Genomic DNA, 16,790 nt, shown 5'->3' with positions numbered 1-16,790 from the left:
TCCTCAAAATAATCTTATTAGGAAATTTAGGAAACTGAGGCTAGATTGGAATTGCAACTTGCTGAGGGTCACAAATCACCTGTAATTCTCATCTCTGTTTCCATAGCTCTTCGCTCTTTATACCTTACTAGAGTTTCTCATTACCCATCTTGATATAATGTATATTCATGTGCCTCTCTCTCACTGTACTGTTACCTCCCCAATGACTGGATTTGTGTCATTCATTTCTGTACCCCTGTAGCTAAGAATGAGTAAACATTTTTCTTTTGTTGTTGTTGTTGTTAAACTAAGCATATGAAAGAACTAGGTGAGAATAGCATCAAGAACGTCAATGAGGTAGAGTTTCAAGGAATGGATGGTCAGTAGTGTCAATGCTACAGAGAGCCATCAATACATCTTAAAGTCATCATTGGCATTGAATCGATATTCCTTATTCATTTATTGAATGCCTACTATATGTAGAACAATGTGTTAAGCACAACAAACAGGGAAAAATAAATTTTGGTATACGTCAAAAGGTTTTCGGGGAAGCAGTCATATCAACATTTTTAATCAGGAGAGTAAAACAGGGTCAGGCCTGCAATTGCCTACAAGTAATTTGGCTCAGGCTATCTGAAAACAACTTTAAAAGATCACAGCGCATCTTTTAACATAACTTCTAATGCGGGAGACATGAGATGAAAAAGGGCCATGACACCTCAGTCTCGGTGACAATAGTCGGTGGACAGGAAAGCCCCTAAGCAGGGTTGGGGGCTGCCCCCTAGCTGCCAGTCCGCAGTCTGGGGCGGGAAAGGGGAGCCACTTACCGCAAAAGGCACCGCTACTGCCGTGGCCCGAAGGGGCCAGGGATTCCTTCGCGAGGCCCCACGCCGTGGGAGGAAACAGAGGGAAGTGGGGATGAGACAGACACGTGCGACCGCACAGCCGACTTCCCAAACTATATAAACGAGGGTCCCAGAACCCAGCACCGCGACGCCAACTCCCACCAGCTGGAAGACCGACGACTGCCACCGAACCTTCCGCCCAATGAGGAAACGTCACCACTCGGCGTAGTCCAGCCTTTCATGTAGAGGAGAGATTTCCGCTTCCGGGGCACCCCTAGCGTTCCTTCTGGGCGTTTACTGAAAGGGGTTTTGATGTTTCTTTGCTTCCACTGGCCTTTGACATTCATTTTCTATCGCTCAACAACTACGGCAACACAGTTTGTAGAACTATAGGAGGCGATCTCAGGAGAGAAGTCCGGCCTCGAAGAACCGCCTTAAGAAAAAGTGACTAAACTGAGCACTACCAGTTGAAAGGGAAAAGATGAGAGATGGGGGTGCGATTAAATGTAGAGATTATCCGGGAGCACGTGAGAACTCCGAGAAGGGGGCGGGGCTTAGGGCTTTTGCAGCCGAGGAAGAAGGGTTCTACGGAGGGTTGGATCAGGTGTCGCTGTCGGCCTCTGCTCGCGCGTGCGCACGTTGAACCTTCCCCGACGCTGCTTTCTACTCCAATATGGAATTCGGCTCCGCGCGGCAAGCAATACTGCAGCTACTCGGTGCGATGGCTCCGGCAGACCTCCCAGCGCTGCTGGAGTGGATGCGAACTACCCGTAAGCGACCGGAGCCAGAGGCAGGCGGTTGGGGCAAGGATACTTTGAGGACTTAGGGTGAAGCCAGAACGCCTCCATGGAGTCGCTCTGCAGCTCTCTGCTCTGTTGTGGGGCAGGCTGACCCGGGCACATCTCAAACCTTGGCAGATTCAGAGTCCAGTTTGGCATTTGGTGCAGGAAGATTAGGTGCAAGCTCTGGGTTGTTTGTAGTTGCGCTACAGACTTCAGACGAGCCGCTAAAGCCTCCTTGTGCCTAACCCTTATTGTGAAGGAATGAGGAGAAGGTAGCCCCCCTCGCCCATTACTCTCACAAACTTGTGGCGACCAGTAAGTAGGATACTACTAAAAAAGCACTTTGCGATAGAAGTTTTAGGGTGTAGAGGTGGAAGCTTTCGCCCTGCAGGCAAAATCACCTGTAGATAGTATATTTTCTCAATTATAAAAGGAACCGTCAATTTAAAAGTTTTTCCAAGGTGGGGAAAGAGAAAAGGGGGGCAAAGACTTTGATTTTAAACTGTTAACAAAATTAATAGTAATTAAAAAGCACAAGTTAGAATCACGGAAATGTGGTAAGTAGGTCTAGTTATTGAAGAATGGGATAGATCTATTTTGGCAAAGTGAAGCGTAGTGAAAGCACAAGAAAATTAGATATTCCTTGTTTGAGAACTGTGCCAAACCATACTATGCCTCTATACCTCTTAATGTTGATTACCGCCTTTATTTTCATCCAGACTCATGACCTGAAATATATCTGGTTGCTCATGACTCCCAAAAGTTTTTTTTCATTTTTTTAAATTAAATTTATTGGGGTAACGTTGGTTAATAAAATTATGTTTCAAGTGTACAATTCTATAATACATCATCTGTATATTGCATTGTGTTCACCACCCAAAGTCAAATCTCCTTCATTCACCATATGTTTGACTCCCCTTTACCCTTTTCTACTCCCCCATCCACTGAATTGTTATTTGTGCCATTGAGTTTTTGTCTCATTTGTTTGTTGCTTTCAGTTTTATATCCCACATCTGAGTGAAATCATGTTATTTCCCTTAGCCAGATAGTCTCAAGATCCATCCATGTTGTTGTAAATGACTATTTCATTTTTTCTTATGGCTGAGTAATATTCCCTTGCACATATGTGCCATATCTTTATCCAATCATTTATCAAAGGACATTTCAGTTGTTTCCCTGTCTTAGCCACTGTGAATAGTGCTAAGTGAACATAGGGGTACATATAGCTTTATGAATAAATGTTTTCAAATTTTAGGGGTAAATACCCAGAAGAGGGATTTCTGGGTCATACAGTAATTCTAGTCCTAATTTTTTGAGGAACCTCCATACTGTTTTCCACAGTGACTGTACCAATTTGCAGTCCCTCCAGTAGTATTTGAGGGTTCCTTTTCCCCACAAACTCTCCAACACTTGTTATTACTTACTTTGTTGATGGTAGACATTCTAACAGGTGTCATGTGGTATCTCATTGTGATTTTGATTTGCTTTTCCCTAATAGCTAGTGAAGATGAGTATCTCTTCATAAGATGTTGGCCATTTGTATGTCTTCTTGGGAGAAGTGCCTCTTCAGTTCCTCTGCCCATTTTTTAATTGGATTGTTTGCTTTTTTGTTGTTGGTTGTATAAGTTCTTTATATATTTTGGATATTAGTCCCTTAATGGGGGCATTGTTTGCAAATATCTTCTCCCATTATCTTGGTTGCCTGTTTGTTTCGTTGATGGTTTCTTTTGCTGTGCAGAAGCTTTTTAGTTTGATATAGTTTCATTCATTTGTTTTTGCTTTTACTTGCTTTCCTTTGAGGTCAAATTCATAAAATCTAAGTTTAGTACCTATGTTTTCTTCTACGCATTTTATTCTTTCAGGTGATGATTCCCAATTTTAGACTCAACACTGACTTCTTCCTGGAATTCTCTATGTGATATTAGAGTCAATTAGTAGGTTTGGGTATTATTATTATTATTATTATTATTATGCATTCGGGGGAAGATTTTAGATAAGATGCCAAACTAAAATTAACTTGGACATCTGATAGTGAGGTTTTAGCCTCTAAAGGAGAGAAAACCAGAGAAGTAGCTTTATATTTATGCACAGGTGCAAGATGCAGAGTTGTAATTTCCAAAATATGCTGAGTTTCCTGTCACTTCAATTAAGCCCTGAATTGCCAATTTTATTCATCATATTCAAATTGTTTATAAAACAGTGCTAATTTCTATTTGGTTTATTTTCTACATTTCTAAACACAAGATCTTTTATTCCAAAAGCCCTGAGTGCCTGCAAAAAATGCCACCTACTGCCTGGTTCTGGCAACTGCACAATTACTAAAATATACCATCAAGATTTTAGTTCTGTGGAGCCACTTGTAATCTAAATCTCCAGTTTTAGAGGCATCTATTTTTCAAAATCAGGAAAACTTGGAAGCATGTTTGGAATATGATTTTGTAAACAAGAAGATTCAATTTCACTGACTAACGAATCTATTTTTACTTTTTAAAAAAGCACTGTCTGTGCCTTTTTCTAGCAAACCCTATGGTCAGAGAAGCTCAAGCAGTTTGTTAAAAAAATTTTAAAAAACAACTTGAGTTTCTGAAGAATGTTTATTGACATGAATATTTTAAGACACAAGAGTGTCACTTAGCTTAAGATGAAGAAGTATGTTATAATGTACATCTTAAAAAGTAGTGTAATTTCTTAGAATACCATTTAAGTGTTAAAACATACATAACATAAAATTTACCATTTTAGCCATTTTTAAGTGTCCAGTTCAGTGGCATTAAATACATTTACATTGTGCATCCATCATCACCATCCATCTCTAGAACGTTCTCATCTTCCCAAACAGAAACTCTTAGCCTTTTCATGAAGTGGCTCTAAATACAGCACAAGAGAGTCTTCCATTTTTCATTTTCCTAATTAATTTCCTTCTTCTAGGGAAAAAAAGTTTTATTTTTTTTATTTTCTAGTATTATTACTTGTATAATATCTTACTTGTATAACATCTGTTTAGACCTTTAATAATTATAACTCCTTGAATTTTTATACCATTAATGGAATAACAAGAGACAATAATAGGTGTTGAGTATGATTTTGGTTTTGAGCTTCATAGAGTTTATTGAAACTAACAAATATCTACATATTGCTAGCAGGTACAATCATAATTTTAAATACACAAAAGGAAGAATAATATTCCTGGTTTCTGAAGGAATAGTGAGATTATCACACTAAGGCCTGAGGTCATTTTGGATCAGGCTGGTAGAACCAGAAGTTTAGACCAGGGCAGAGCCAAGTGCATATTAAATGTCTGATATAAACTGAAGACATACAAGAAATAAAGGTAGGAGCCTACATTTTAGTTTGGTTACAGCTTAGGCCAAAGGTCTAGGAAACAAATGAACACCTGTATAAGAAGGATGAACCAAATCTGAGCGACAAGCACACAAGGATACCACCACCACTCTGCCACCCTTGCAAATAAATAAGGAGTAAAAAGTATAGCAGGAACTCAACTCATTGATTCTGATCTTGTGGCAGAACATCTGTTTTCTTCTATTTATTTGAATAAAGTAGGCTATCTAGATTTCAAAGTATAGGAGAGTGACTGCAGTCCATTAAGTTGAGGTCCCTGATAAGCATATAAACAAATACATTTAAACAGCTATCTGTTAAATGCTATTCTGAAGCCTCTGAATTTTTCCAGATTATGAAAATACAAATGAGAAAGTCAAACCAGCCCGTAAGAGTTTCTATTAGGAATCAATTTACTAAAGATAGAAAATTAGGGTTTGCTATAAGTAAATTAACAAAATCAAGAAAATATTTAAATACTTAAGGAAGATAACAGTAAGTGACTGGAAGCTTTTAGACGCTTCTCTGTGTCCTATATTTTAAATATATCTTCACCAAGCAGAATTGGACATGTTGCTGTTAGTTCTTTGAAATATCTACAAATTGAAAAAGCAAAGCCTGGATCTACTTATATTTGTCAGACAACAAGCAGACTGCTCCAGTTCTATATCATATTATGCTGAGGAAGTATCCATATAACTTAAAGATTTTCCTATCTTTATTGAAACCATATGAATTTGTGAAAGTTATTAAGTATATGAGGTAATAAAATAGATTGTTTTTCAAACTGAAAAATTATACTGAGCAAATGGTTACCTTTGAAAATCAAATAAAAATATTTGTACTTTTCTCTCTAGCCCAGTTGTTGTATATTAAAAATGGCCATAGTATATAAAAAGAATAATACATCATGAACAAGTGAGTTTATCTCAGGAATATACTGTTATTCTAACATTAGAAAATCAATTGATGTAATTCACTATATTAACTAAAAAGAAAAACTATGATTATACCAATAGGCATTTTAAAAAAAGCATTTAACAATATCCAGCATCTCTTCCTGATAAAAACTCTCATCAGACTAAGAGCAGAAGGGAACATTCTCAGCCTGATGGAGGGCATCTATGAAGAATCTACAGGTAATCAGACTTAGTGATGAAAGACTGAATTCTTTCACCTAAGATCAGGAACAAGACAAGGATGTATACTCATCACTTCTATTCACCATCATAATAGAGCTAGTACAATGTGTCAAGAAAAAGGGAAGGAGGGAGGCATCTTAGAAACAGGTGAATGGATGAACAAATTGTGGTATATTTTATAGTGGAATACTACTTGTCAAATACATGGAATGAAGTGTTTATATGTGCAACAACATGGATAAATTATGCTCAATGAAAGAAGCCATACTAAAAAATGACTGCATACTATATGATTCCATTTATATATAAAACTCTAGAAAATGTAAACTTACCTATAATAAAAGGAAATAGATCTCTAGGGGCTTGGTGGATGGGTGGCGTATTTGTTCATCCTCTTTTAACAGTTTTTGCAAAGCAAAAGTTTTTAATTTTGATGTGTTCCAATTTATTCATTTTTCCTTTTTTGATGTCAAGTTTATAGTTTCAGGTTTTGGTTTTTTTTTTTCCTAAAAGAATTGTGGTTTTGTGTTTTAATCCAAGTTAATGTGTGTAAGGTGTGGGGTTTAGTTGAAGTTTATTTTTTTTCCCCTTGTTTAAAAGACTATCCTTTCTCCATTGAATTGCTTTTCCGTCTTCGAAAATCAGCTGGACATTTTGTGTGGATCTATTTCTACATCCTCTATTCTTTTCTATTGATTTATGTCTCTCCTTGACCAGTACCACACTGACTTGATTACAGTAGCTATTATTTAAAAGCATGCTATTTAGAGATTTGCCTTTTGTCTTTTATGTTACTGATTTCCAGTTTGACTCCTTTATGGTCAGAGAAGATAATTCTGTATGATTTCAGTTCTTTTCAATTTTTTGGTATTTTTTTATGACCCATAATATGGTTTATCTTGGTGAATATTCTATGGGTACTTGGAAAAAACTGTGTGCTCTTCTTTCGTTTAGTGGAGTGTTATAGAAATATCTATTCAATTTTGTTGGTTGAAGATATTTTCAGTTCTATATCTTTGCTGATTTTCTGACTAGTAGTTCTATCAGTTGCTGAGAGTGGGGTGTTGAAGTCTCCAGTTACAGTAGTGGATTTGTCTGTTTCTCCTTTCAGCTCTATCAGTTTTTGTTTCATGTATTTTGAAGTTCTATTGTTTGGTGTATGCACATTTAGGATCGACATGTTTTCTTGATGGATGGATTCTTTTATTATTACGTAATATTCTTATTTGTCCGTAATAATTTTCTTTGCTTTAAAGTCTATCTCATATTAATATAGCCACTATTTTTTTAAACTAATATTTGCACGATATATTTTTTCATCCTTTTACATTCAATCTTCCTATGACATTATGTTTGAAGTAGGTTTCTATTAACATATAGTTGGATTGTGTTTTTAAATCTACTTTGCCAATTTCTGTCTTTTAATTGCTGTATTTAGACCATTTACCTTTAAAGTAATTGTTGATATGTTAGAGCTTATGTAGTATGTTATTGTTTGCCTTCTGTTTGTTTCTGATGTTTCTCAGCCTCTTTTTATCTCTTCTGGCCTTCCTAGGGTGACTAGAATAGTTTTAGATTCTGTTCTTATTTATGTTTCTGAGTATATCTCTTTGTGTAGTGTGTAGTGTGTGTGTGTGTGTGTGTGTGTGTGTGTGTGTGTGTGTGTGTGGTTGCTCTTATATAATATGTAACATTACCATCTACTGGTGTCAGCATCTTATCACTCAAGTGAAATATTGAAATCTTACTTCCATTTATATCCTTTTACCCTCCCCCACTTTTTAAATATATATTTTGTATTTCCTCTAGGTATATTGAGCACTATATCAGATGGTTTTATAAATTTGATTTAACCATCAAATATGGTTTAAGAAACTAATAAGGAGGAAGATAGTCTATTATATTTACTCTATTTTTATCCATTTTGTTGTTCTTTCCTTTCCGAAGTTCTAAGTCTTCTGCTATTTCCTTTGTGTTGGAGAGCTTCCTATAGTCATTCTCTAAGAGTAGGTCTGCTGGCAACAAATTCTCTTAGTTTTCCTTTATTCAAGGATGTCTTTATTTCTTCTTCATTCCTGAATAATAATTTCATTCAATATAAAAGTCACAGTTTGCAGTCCTTTTTTTCCAGCACTTAAAAAATGTTGTAACTTCCTTCTGGCGCCTGTGGTTTCAGATGAAAACTTCACTGTTGTTTGAATTGATATTCCCCTATAGGTAATAAATCATGTCTCTCTGGTTGTTTTAAGATTTGTTCTTTGTCTTTTGTTTTCAGACGTTTAATAGATATGTCCTTATATGGATTTCTTTGGTTCTATCTTATTTGGAGTTTGCTCCGCTTCTTAAATCTGTAGGTTTATGTCTTTCACCAAATTTGGGGGGTTTTCCATTACATTTCTTCAAATACTTTTCATCCCCATACTCTTTCTCCCACTTCTGGAACTCTGATACTAATGTTAGATCTTTGTATTGTTCCACAAATCCCTGAGGCTGTGTTCAGTTACTTTTTTCAGTCTATTTTCTCTGTTTTTCATATGAAGTAAATTTTATATCGATCTGTTCTCAAGTTCAATAATTTTATTTTATCCTGTTATGTCTGTTCTACTGTCGGGCCATCCAGCAAGTTTTTTTTTTTATTTTGATTATTGTATTTTTCAGTTTTATAATTTCCATTTAATTCTTTTTAATGACTTTTATTTCTTTGCTGAGATTTTTTTTTCACGTTATAAGAGAATTTATCATTGCTTATTGAAGCATTTTTTGATGCTTGCTTTGAAATCCTTTTCTGATAATCCAAATTTTGATTCATTTGACTATTAGTATCTGAATTGCCAGATTCAAATTGTGATTTTTCCTGTTCTTGGTATGATAAGTGATTTTGGATTGTATCCTAGATAATTTGAATATTATGCTAAGACTTGATCCTATTCAAGTCTTCTATCTTAGTAGGCAGTTGCCCTATTTAAGTTCAACCTTTTGGTTCTGGCCTACTTTTGTGGGCTGTAGCTCTGATAACAATTTAGTTTTCAGTGCTCTTGCAGTGCTGTTCAGGTCTGCTTTGTTCTTTGGTACTTCTAGGGTTCCTGCTCAATCTATGTTGGTGTCGCCTGCAGGGGGAAAAACACTTTCCTGTACCACTCATGTCACTGAGCTGCCTTCCACTGGTGAGGATAGGGGGACAAGCAGGGTCTGGTTTGCTCTCTGCCACTAGACAGAAGGCTGGGAGATGCCAGGCCAATGTCTCTTTATGCCAGTAGGTAGAGGGCCTGGAGACAGCAGGCTCCCTTGTTACTACCGATTACCTGGATTGCATGCCACAGCCAGAGGTGCAGAGTGTGCATTAGGGCTCCCTAATAGGTCTCTGTTGTTCTTCCCCTTTATCAGTCTTTGGTGAGAGAGAGCAGGCTTTTCTTAGTTCTCTTTTTGATCTATGCCTGTTAGTAGTCCTGGGATGCAGGCTTCTCTGGTGCTCATTTCAGGATACATGGAAGATAAGAAAACCCAGGGAACTCACTGCAGTGACCTAAGTCCTAAGGTCCCTGAATAGTACATCATCTTTGTTCTAGCTTTTAGAGTGCTCTGTGATTGCCTGTTGAGTTATTTCCTGGGTATTTAGTTGTATTTAGAGGAGAGGAGCAGGGGAAAGTGAGGGCAGTTGCCATCATGTCTGGAACCAGAAGTCACTTTATAAATTTTTAAAATTTGAATAGGGACTTTAGAATAATATATGATATGAATAAATAATAGGTAATGTATAATCCAATGTTTAATTATGCATCGTAAGTCATTAGAGGTAAGGATATGGGTGAGTGAAGGCTAGAGGTCAAGGGTAAGCCTTCAAGTAGACAAAGTTGCTCGTACCGGCCCTTATTGTAGAAAACAAGGTCATACAGTTGACAGGAACATTAGGAATAATAATGAATATGGAAAACAACTGAGGAGATTTGCCTATCTTGAACAAAAATTATGTTAGGGAATAATGAGAATAGGAAATGGAATACTTAGACTGTGGTGATATAGAGGGCCTTAAAGGCTAGTGTAAGATTTGATACATTGAAAAATACAAAACTACCTAAAAACTGAGGAGAAGGAGTGACATGAAAGTGAGGTATAAACAAGAATAGTTTAAAATAGGTATGTAAGGTATTATAGTGGGGAGAAACTGGTAGTAAGGAGCTAGTTATGAGTTTGTAGGGATATTCTAATTGTGAGATGATGACTGTGGCTGTGAGGTAGTTGAGGTTGGAATAAAGAGGAAGTAGGACTCAAAAGAAAAAGTGGGGGACTTGATACTGACTAGATATAAAAAGTGGGGTTTGCTTCATAGACTGTCAGCTTTGGTGACTTCTTTTCCCCCATTATTTAAATATTAGTAGGAAATTTTTAAAGAATTAATTTTGTCCTTTAGAGAAGTTCTTTCTCCACTCCCTCTCCACCTACATATATAATTTGAGAAAATCTTTACTGTCCTCAGGCAACTGATTAACACCTTTCTTTAATCTTTTTCCAAGCAACATACTGTTACCACACATTCTGAAATAGCTATTATACATGTTAAAAGATGTTCAGCCTCCTTAGCAATTAAAGAAATGCAAATTAAAGCAACAAAGTTTGTTTTTATGGTAATATTCAATGCTGTAAAGGTTTAATGAGACACATATTCTTTTCTGTTAGAGTAAGTTGGTATAATCTTTCAGGAAAGAAATTTGACAGAATGTAGCAAAAGCATTTAAAATATTTAAGTACTTCTACTTCTAAGAATTCGTAGTAAGGAAATAATCAGAAATGCAAACATGATATATGCCAAATTGTTAGTTGCAGTGTTCCCAATTTTTCACAATTATAACTAAATGTAGTAGTAGGAGTATACATATGATGGAATATTTAAACAGCCTTTAAAAATAATGTTTTAAGGAATTTAATTTTAATAAGACAGTAAATACTTATGATATAATGTTAAGTGAATTGCAGTTTTACACACTTCAGTAATTTCCTATCATATCATGCCTTTTTGATGTTTTACAGTTATTAGGGCAAAATGTCTTGTTATTCTTTTCAGAAGTTATTTGCCAACTACTACAGATTGATAAGAAAACTAATTTTAGCCTTCTTTAGCTAAAAATTTCCACAGTGCTCTACATGTAGTGCTCCATAAAAATTAGCTATTATTTCTAAAGATCTCTTAAGAGCTTTCTTTCTAGAAAAGTATACATATTTAGGTATACATTTAAGCATGCAACTTTAGACCTTCTATGGACCACATAAAGCCCATATGCAGATCTCCTTAACTAGGGCCATGGTGAAGAATCCCTGCTGTAAATGAAGAAATCTCTTTTTTTTACCCTGGAATGTGGTTGAAACAGTTTCTTGTCCAGGGTAAGAGGTGCCACTTCTCATTTTCATCTGATATCCTTGGCATTAAGGTAAAACAAATGCAGTCTCCATTAAATACTGTCTTAAAATGACTGAGTAATTTAATACACAATTTCATGGTATCATCTTGACTAGTGATGCTCATATTAATTGGGAGATTGGCTCCCAAATAAACATGTTTAACTAGGGAGATAGCCAGAAATCCATTGTGATGGTTCAGAATTTGCAGCCATTCTCATCTTTCATTTTTCCAGTTCCTTAGAGCTTCACATATGACTGGTTAAGCTTAGGCTTCCACTGCCACCATCACCATTCCTTCCAAATCTGTTAATAACCCACTAGCAGCAGTTATCAGAGTCCCAGATATTACAAAGTAATAGAAAAAGAGAATAAGGTAGTCACAGATTAGAGAACTGTATTGCCAAATAGTGTTCGGTTCCAGGGCCACACTAAAGGGGCTGTTGCACAAGTTCAGAAGACAGAAACCAGATGGCAAAGGATATGGCCGCCACATCATAGAAAAACCATGGTCAGAGCTGGGGAGAAGTGAAGACTAAGGTAGTGTGCTAGAATTGTTACCAGCCAGCTGCCTTCTTTGCCACTTTAGAGAGATCGTATGATAATTAAAGAGTTCAGAGTTAGACCTGCATTCACTCCCAACTCTACAACTTGCTGGCCAATAGGACTTGAGGCAAGTAACTTTACCTCTGACCTCAGATTCTTGTTTATAAAATAGAAATAATAATACCATCTATAGGATGCTTAAGATTGAATGACAAGTGTTTGAAAAGCACAGCTCAAAATCTAGCATGCCTTAAGTGCTCATTCGATAATTGTGTAGTATTAAAGATGATGATTCCTCTCAGGCTGAAATTGGAAAAATGAGTTAATGTTATGGAGAGGCAGATTCTGGTTCAGCATGAGGAAGAAATGCTGTCCCTGAATATATTCAAGCAAAGACTGGACAACTGTCATATCGGTGATGCATAAATGGATTCTGCCATCTCGTAATGGGTTATAGTCTAAGTTCCCTTTCCACTGTAAGAGACTTTTTTTTTATAAGGCAGACCCCCATGAAAACTATGTTTTATTAACATGGTTGTTGATGTTACAGAATTAATCCAAAGGAGACTGAGCTATGAAATATTAGTTTAACATAATGAGATTTTTATTGGCTTCTTTAGTTATAACATTTATAAATTGAGAGAATTTGCTAAGGAGCACTGGTGTGAGTGATATTATTAGAATTAAATATGAGTCATAGAGGTTTCCAGTGTTCTGCCATTGGAAGGAAGCTAAGCAGATGTTAGGTATTAATTAGCACCTTGAGAAAATTTATTTAGATTTTAAGAATACAATAAAAAAGACCAAATTTTTTTGTTTTTGTTTTTGTTTTTGTTTTTAATGTATCACAGATGCTATTTGAGTTCCACCTAAAACAATTTGGAATGAATCGTAATAATTATTTTTCTAAAATTTATATTCTACCTCCCTCAAAATAATTTGAAGCACCAGTTTATAACATTATACTAGATAGGTGAGGAAAGAAAAAAGAGCTAAAAGACTTTCCCATAGGTTCAGAGAGCCACATAATATATCTTCATATTAGCCACTGTTGCTCAAAGGAAAATTATGCAGAGAAAGAACCTTTGTATGTAGGGACACAAAGTGGCATAGTGAAAAAAGAAGAGTACATTTATTTAGAGGCAGAAAACCTTGGTTTATTTCCTTGTGTTGCTATTGGCCTGCTTCGTAACTTTACACAATTCACTTAACTTTAGAAGACTCAGTTACCTGTAAATCAGAATATAAGCTTGCCTTTTCTTCTTCAAATGGATGTTACAGTAGTTAAATGACCTAGTTGCTATGTGAGAGAACTTCGTAAACTATAAAATATTATTTAAATTTTGTTATTTGCGACGTGAAAATAACATTCTGAACCAGCACAAGAATTATTTTATATTTAAGAAGGAAATCATGAGCTTGAAAGCAACCAAAGATTTGAGGGGCAGGGGATGACAAGGCAGATGACATTTCCTTCAGGATCCTCTTCTTTCTCTTCTACAGCTACTTTAAAATGGTAAGAAAGACACAGTCCCCATGGGGTTCCTTTACTGTAGCAAGAATTCAATATAAGAAAATCTTTAAAGAGAAAAGTAAAATATTTTCATTAGTAGTCTTTCCCAGTCTATACTTGGCATCCCAGACAATAACTGACTTTAAGAGTATTTTTGTTCCGGATAAGTCACATTCAATTTAAAATTAAATAGGAGCTGCTTAGAAGTCTTTAAAATACTTTAGAGACAATTTTTAAAAATTTAAACACAGAAAAGTTGAAACAACAGAACAATGAAGTTTTATACCCTCACTAGAGTCACCAACTGTCAATCTTTTACCATACCTTCTCCATCTTTATTGCACGCACACACACACACACACACACACTCACACTCACTCCCTCTTTTTCCAGATCATCCAAAAGTAAGCCACAGCCATCAGAAGTATGCTTCTTTAATGGTCATTTTATCTGCTACTTTAATGATCATTTTATCTGCCGCTCAAATGTGGCAGAGCAGTACGATTGTTGTAAAGTTTATGATATAGTCAGTGCCAGCTATTAGTGCTTATTATCTGAAGTCTTGGGTACATCTTATTGGATATAAGGATTCTCAAAGTTATCTTCTTAGTAATCTCAATGTGATGACTCCTAAACGTCATAGATCTGTATGATCAGAGAAGGAATATTTGACTACTTGCTGGTGAGTTTAAGACCCTAACAACTAATGGCAATGCTATTTTTAAGAAAAAATAAAGTAGTTAAGATACTACATTTTAAAAATGACTTTGTTTTTATATGACATACTGAAATAGTCAAATTTTACATTTTTAAGCAGTTTAGAAAAAGGAAAAACTCATTTTTTTAATGGAACATTTGTTACAACTTGAATATTTCATTGGTTAGAGGTTTATTTATTATTATGAATTGATGCTAGCTGATGGAAAATATGGCCATCATAATCACTTAGTCTAAGTATGACTATATAAAAGCTATTTCTTTTTCTGTTCCAGGAGATTTTGATGAGTTCACTCACGATAATAATGAAATTATGTTGAAAAATATAGCAGAAGATCTTCGAAATTGCTTACCTCTAGAAACCATGCTTTCTTCAGAACATCTAGCCCTCCAAAAAGTAAATATATTATATTAATTTATTCTTAATTCTACTTGAGGATTCTCCACTTCTTCCCTAACCCCACAGCCTCTCCAGTCTAATGGGTCCTGAATTCTGCTCTAAACAATTTTTATTTGGCGCTTCAACCCTGTCCCCAATTCTTTTGAGTCTCTGACCCTCTGGCTCCCCAATACTATTCATTCAACAAATATTTTTGAGGGCATGCACTCAACTCCCACTCCACCTCCCCTCAAAAAAAAAAAAAATCAAGGCCCAACGGTAATCTGGTCCTGCCTACATCATTGTCCTGATTTTCACTTCCCTGTTCTGTTTCTCTCTCTTTTATCAATGATGAGGTTCACCTCTTTGTTTCCTTTGCTTACTTTTGCATTGTATAATTTTTGCTTATTCTTTTATTCCTTTATTTTTGGAATTAGTTCTCATATTTCTTCTCCAGACAACCCCTATTCAAGTCCCTTCAGATCCCAACTCTTATGGAATACATATACTATGAAATTGTTTCCTAAAGCCAAGCTAATAATAATCTCTTCTCCCACTGATCTGAAAACAGCAGCCCTCCTTGTGGTTTTTCAGCATGTAAATTTCTGGGCAGAGGAACTAAATCCTGTATATTTTTAACAGTGCTGTAGCACATTGTGAACACTTAGCAAATCTTAGTAAACATCCAATCATTCAGAGTAGATTCTCAAAGGAGGAAAATAGTGAAGAGCATTAAAACAGAACAAAATATCTGTCATACAATTGAGATGTTGTTAATAAAACAATTTTATCAGTATCATGATAGACCACAATACATAAAATGAGGAAAAAATACTCATTGCATGTTAATGGTCGACCCATAATCCCTTATCCTAACAAAATGTTTTTATCTTCTTTGTTTCCCTCTGGTATTTGTATATGTTCATACATTTTGTATATGTATGTAGATGTAGATATAATTGTGTAGGTTTCCAAGCAGATAGGTTGATTCTTTATTATAGTTAAGGTAAAAAAAATCAGACATTTTTTTCTTTGTAGCCACTCGCTATTATGTCATGTACCATAAAGAGCCTATTTATAAGCATGAACTTTTATTAACATTTTTATTACTTGAAAACTTTGCCTCTGGGCAAAGATTACTTGCTAAGTGTTTTGATAGGTAAGTCACTGACACATGGGACTCAGAAGACCTACTATCAGTTTAAACTCTTCCCCCTTACCACCCAAGGTAATTTCTTTGGAAGAATCTCTCTGAGTATAAGTTTCTTTATTTGTAAAATATACTGCTTAGGATGGAAAAATCTCTCTGGGTATAAGTTTCTTTATTTGTAAAATATACTGCTTAAGATGATCTCAAAATACTCTTTTGTACTAAAATTTTATATGTTTCTCATAGCCATGTTTTGCATCATTACAGGTCAAATAAAAAGTTGCTAGTGTCTCAAAAAAAAACTAAAGAGCAGAGTTGCTGACTTAGATAAGTGAAACTTGTCTTTCTATGCCTAGTTGTTGCAGAATTTTAGCATATGAACCACTGATGTTTTGCTTTATTTCGCAATAAAAAGAGATTTCTTTGTACTTTGTTTCTTTTGATGTTTTTCTTCTCTCCACCAGATACAGAGTCGGCCAGAACCCACAATTCACGTTGATGCATTCCTTTACGATGAAGACTTTATTGATTCATTATGTGAGGAAGGAAAAATGAGCAGAAACTACTGTATGGTGTGTGGCTCACACCAGACGGCACCTTTAGGTAGGCATTCAAGTATGCAAACCTGATGACTTTCTACTTTTCTTACATGCCATGAGTATGCAAATTATTGACCAAGTCATTCAATGTTTTCTGAAAGCAAAAGACCAGTCTACAGCATAATCATTACCAATTACTGCAGGTAGGAAGACTAAATAGAAATATTGTCTAAGGAAGCTAGGCCATTTAATGTCTCCCAGGAGGGTATCTGTGCTTTTCACAGAAACCATTTAATCAAAGGTGATTTTTCAGGCCCAGAAACTAATCAGAAGTGACTGAGTACAGGAAAACTAACTCATCATTTCCATACTCAAAAGAGATTCGTAGATAAACCATAATGCTAATTTATTTACAAGAGAAATGTAACTGTCAAGAGGCTGAAATGTTCTGTCTATAAAACCATC

The 16,790-nt window shown here is 35.6% G+C and overlaps 2 protein-coding genes across 6 annotated transcripts in view; one reads left to right on the top strand and one right to left on the bottom strand.

The window, feature by feature from the left end:
- Positions 1-1,059, bottom strand: part of SRP54 (signal recognition particle 54) — a 33,979-nt gene extending 32,920 nt beyond the window's left edge. Inside the window, exon 1 of one of the 2 annotated variants that reach the window (XM_039885658.1) lies at positions 807-1,059. The gene's annotated coding sequence lies outside the window, so the exon portion shown is untranslated. The remainder of the gene's footprint in view (positions 1-806) is intronic. The other variant, XM_039885659.1, reaches the window with a different exon arrangement.
- A 59-nt stretch (positions 1,060-1,118) lies between these two features.
- The window catches only part of LOC120620762 (uncharacterized), a 33,030-nt gene continuing 17,358 nt past the window's right edge, over positions 1,119-16,790 (top strand). The window contains exons 1-4 of one of the 4 annotated variants that reach the window (XM_039885664.1): positions 1,459-1,594; positions 13,432-13,543; positions 14,533-14,654; positions 16,251-16,389. In XM_039885664.1, the coding sequence (XP_039741598.1) occupies positions 14,571-14,654; positions 16,251-16,389 (223 nt within the window). In that variant the 5' untranslated portion in view covers positions 1,459-1,594; positions 13,432-13,543; positions 14,533-14,570. Of the gene's footprint in view, positions 1,595-13,431; positions 13,544-14,532; positions 14,655-16,250; positions 16,390-16,790 lie in introns of all 4 variants that reach the window. The other 3 variants (XM_039885662.1, XM_039885663.1, XM_039885661.1) reach the window with 3 other exon arrangements.

The sequence above is a fragment of the Pteropus medius genome, unplaced genomic scaffold (genome assembly GCF_902729225.1).
Source record: "Pteropus medius unplaced genomic scaffold, Ma_sr-lr_union100, whole genome shotgun sequence".
Classification (NCBI taxonomy): Eukaryota; Metazoa; Chordata; class Mammalia; order Chiroptera; family Pteropodidae; genus Pteropus; species Pteropus medius.
The sequence above is the reverse complement of the archived record's forward strand: the minus strand, read 5'-3'. Positions and strand labels throughout refer to the sequence as shown.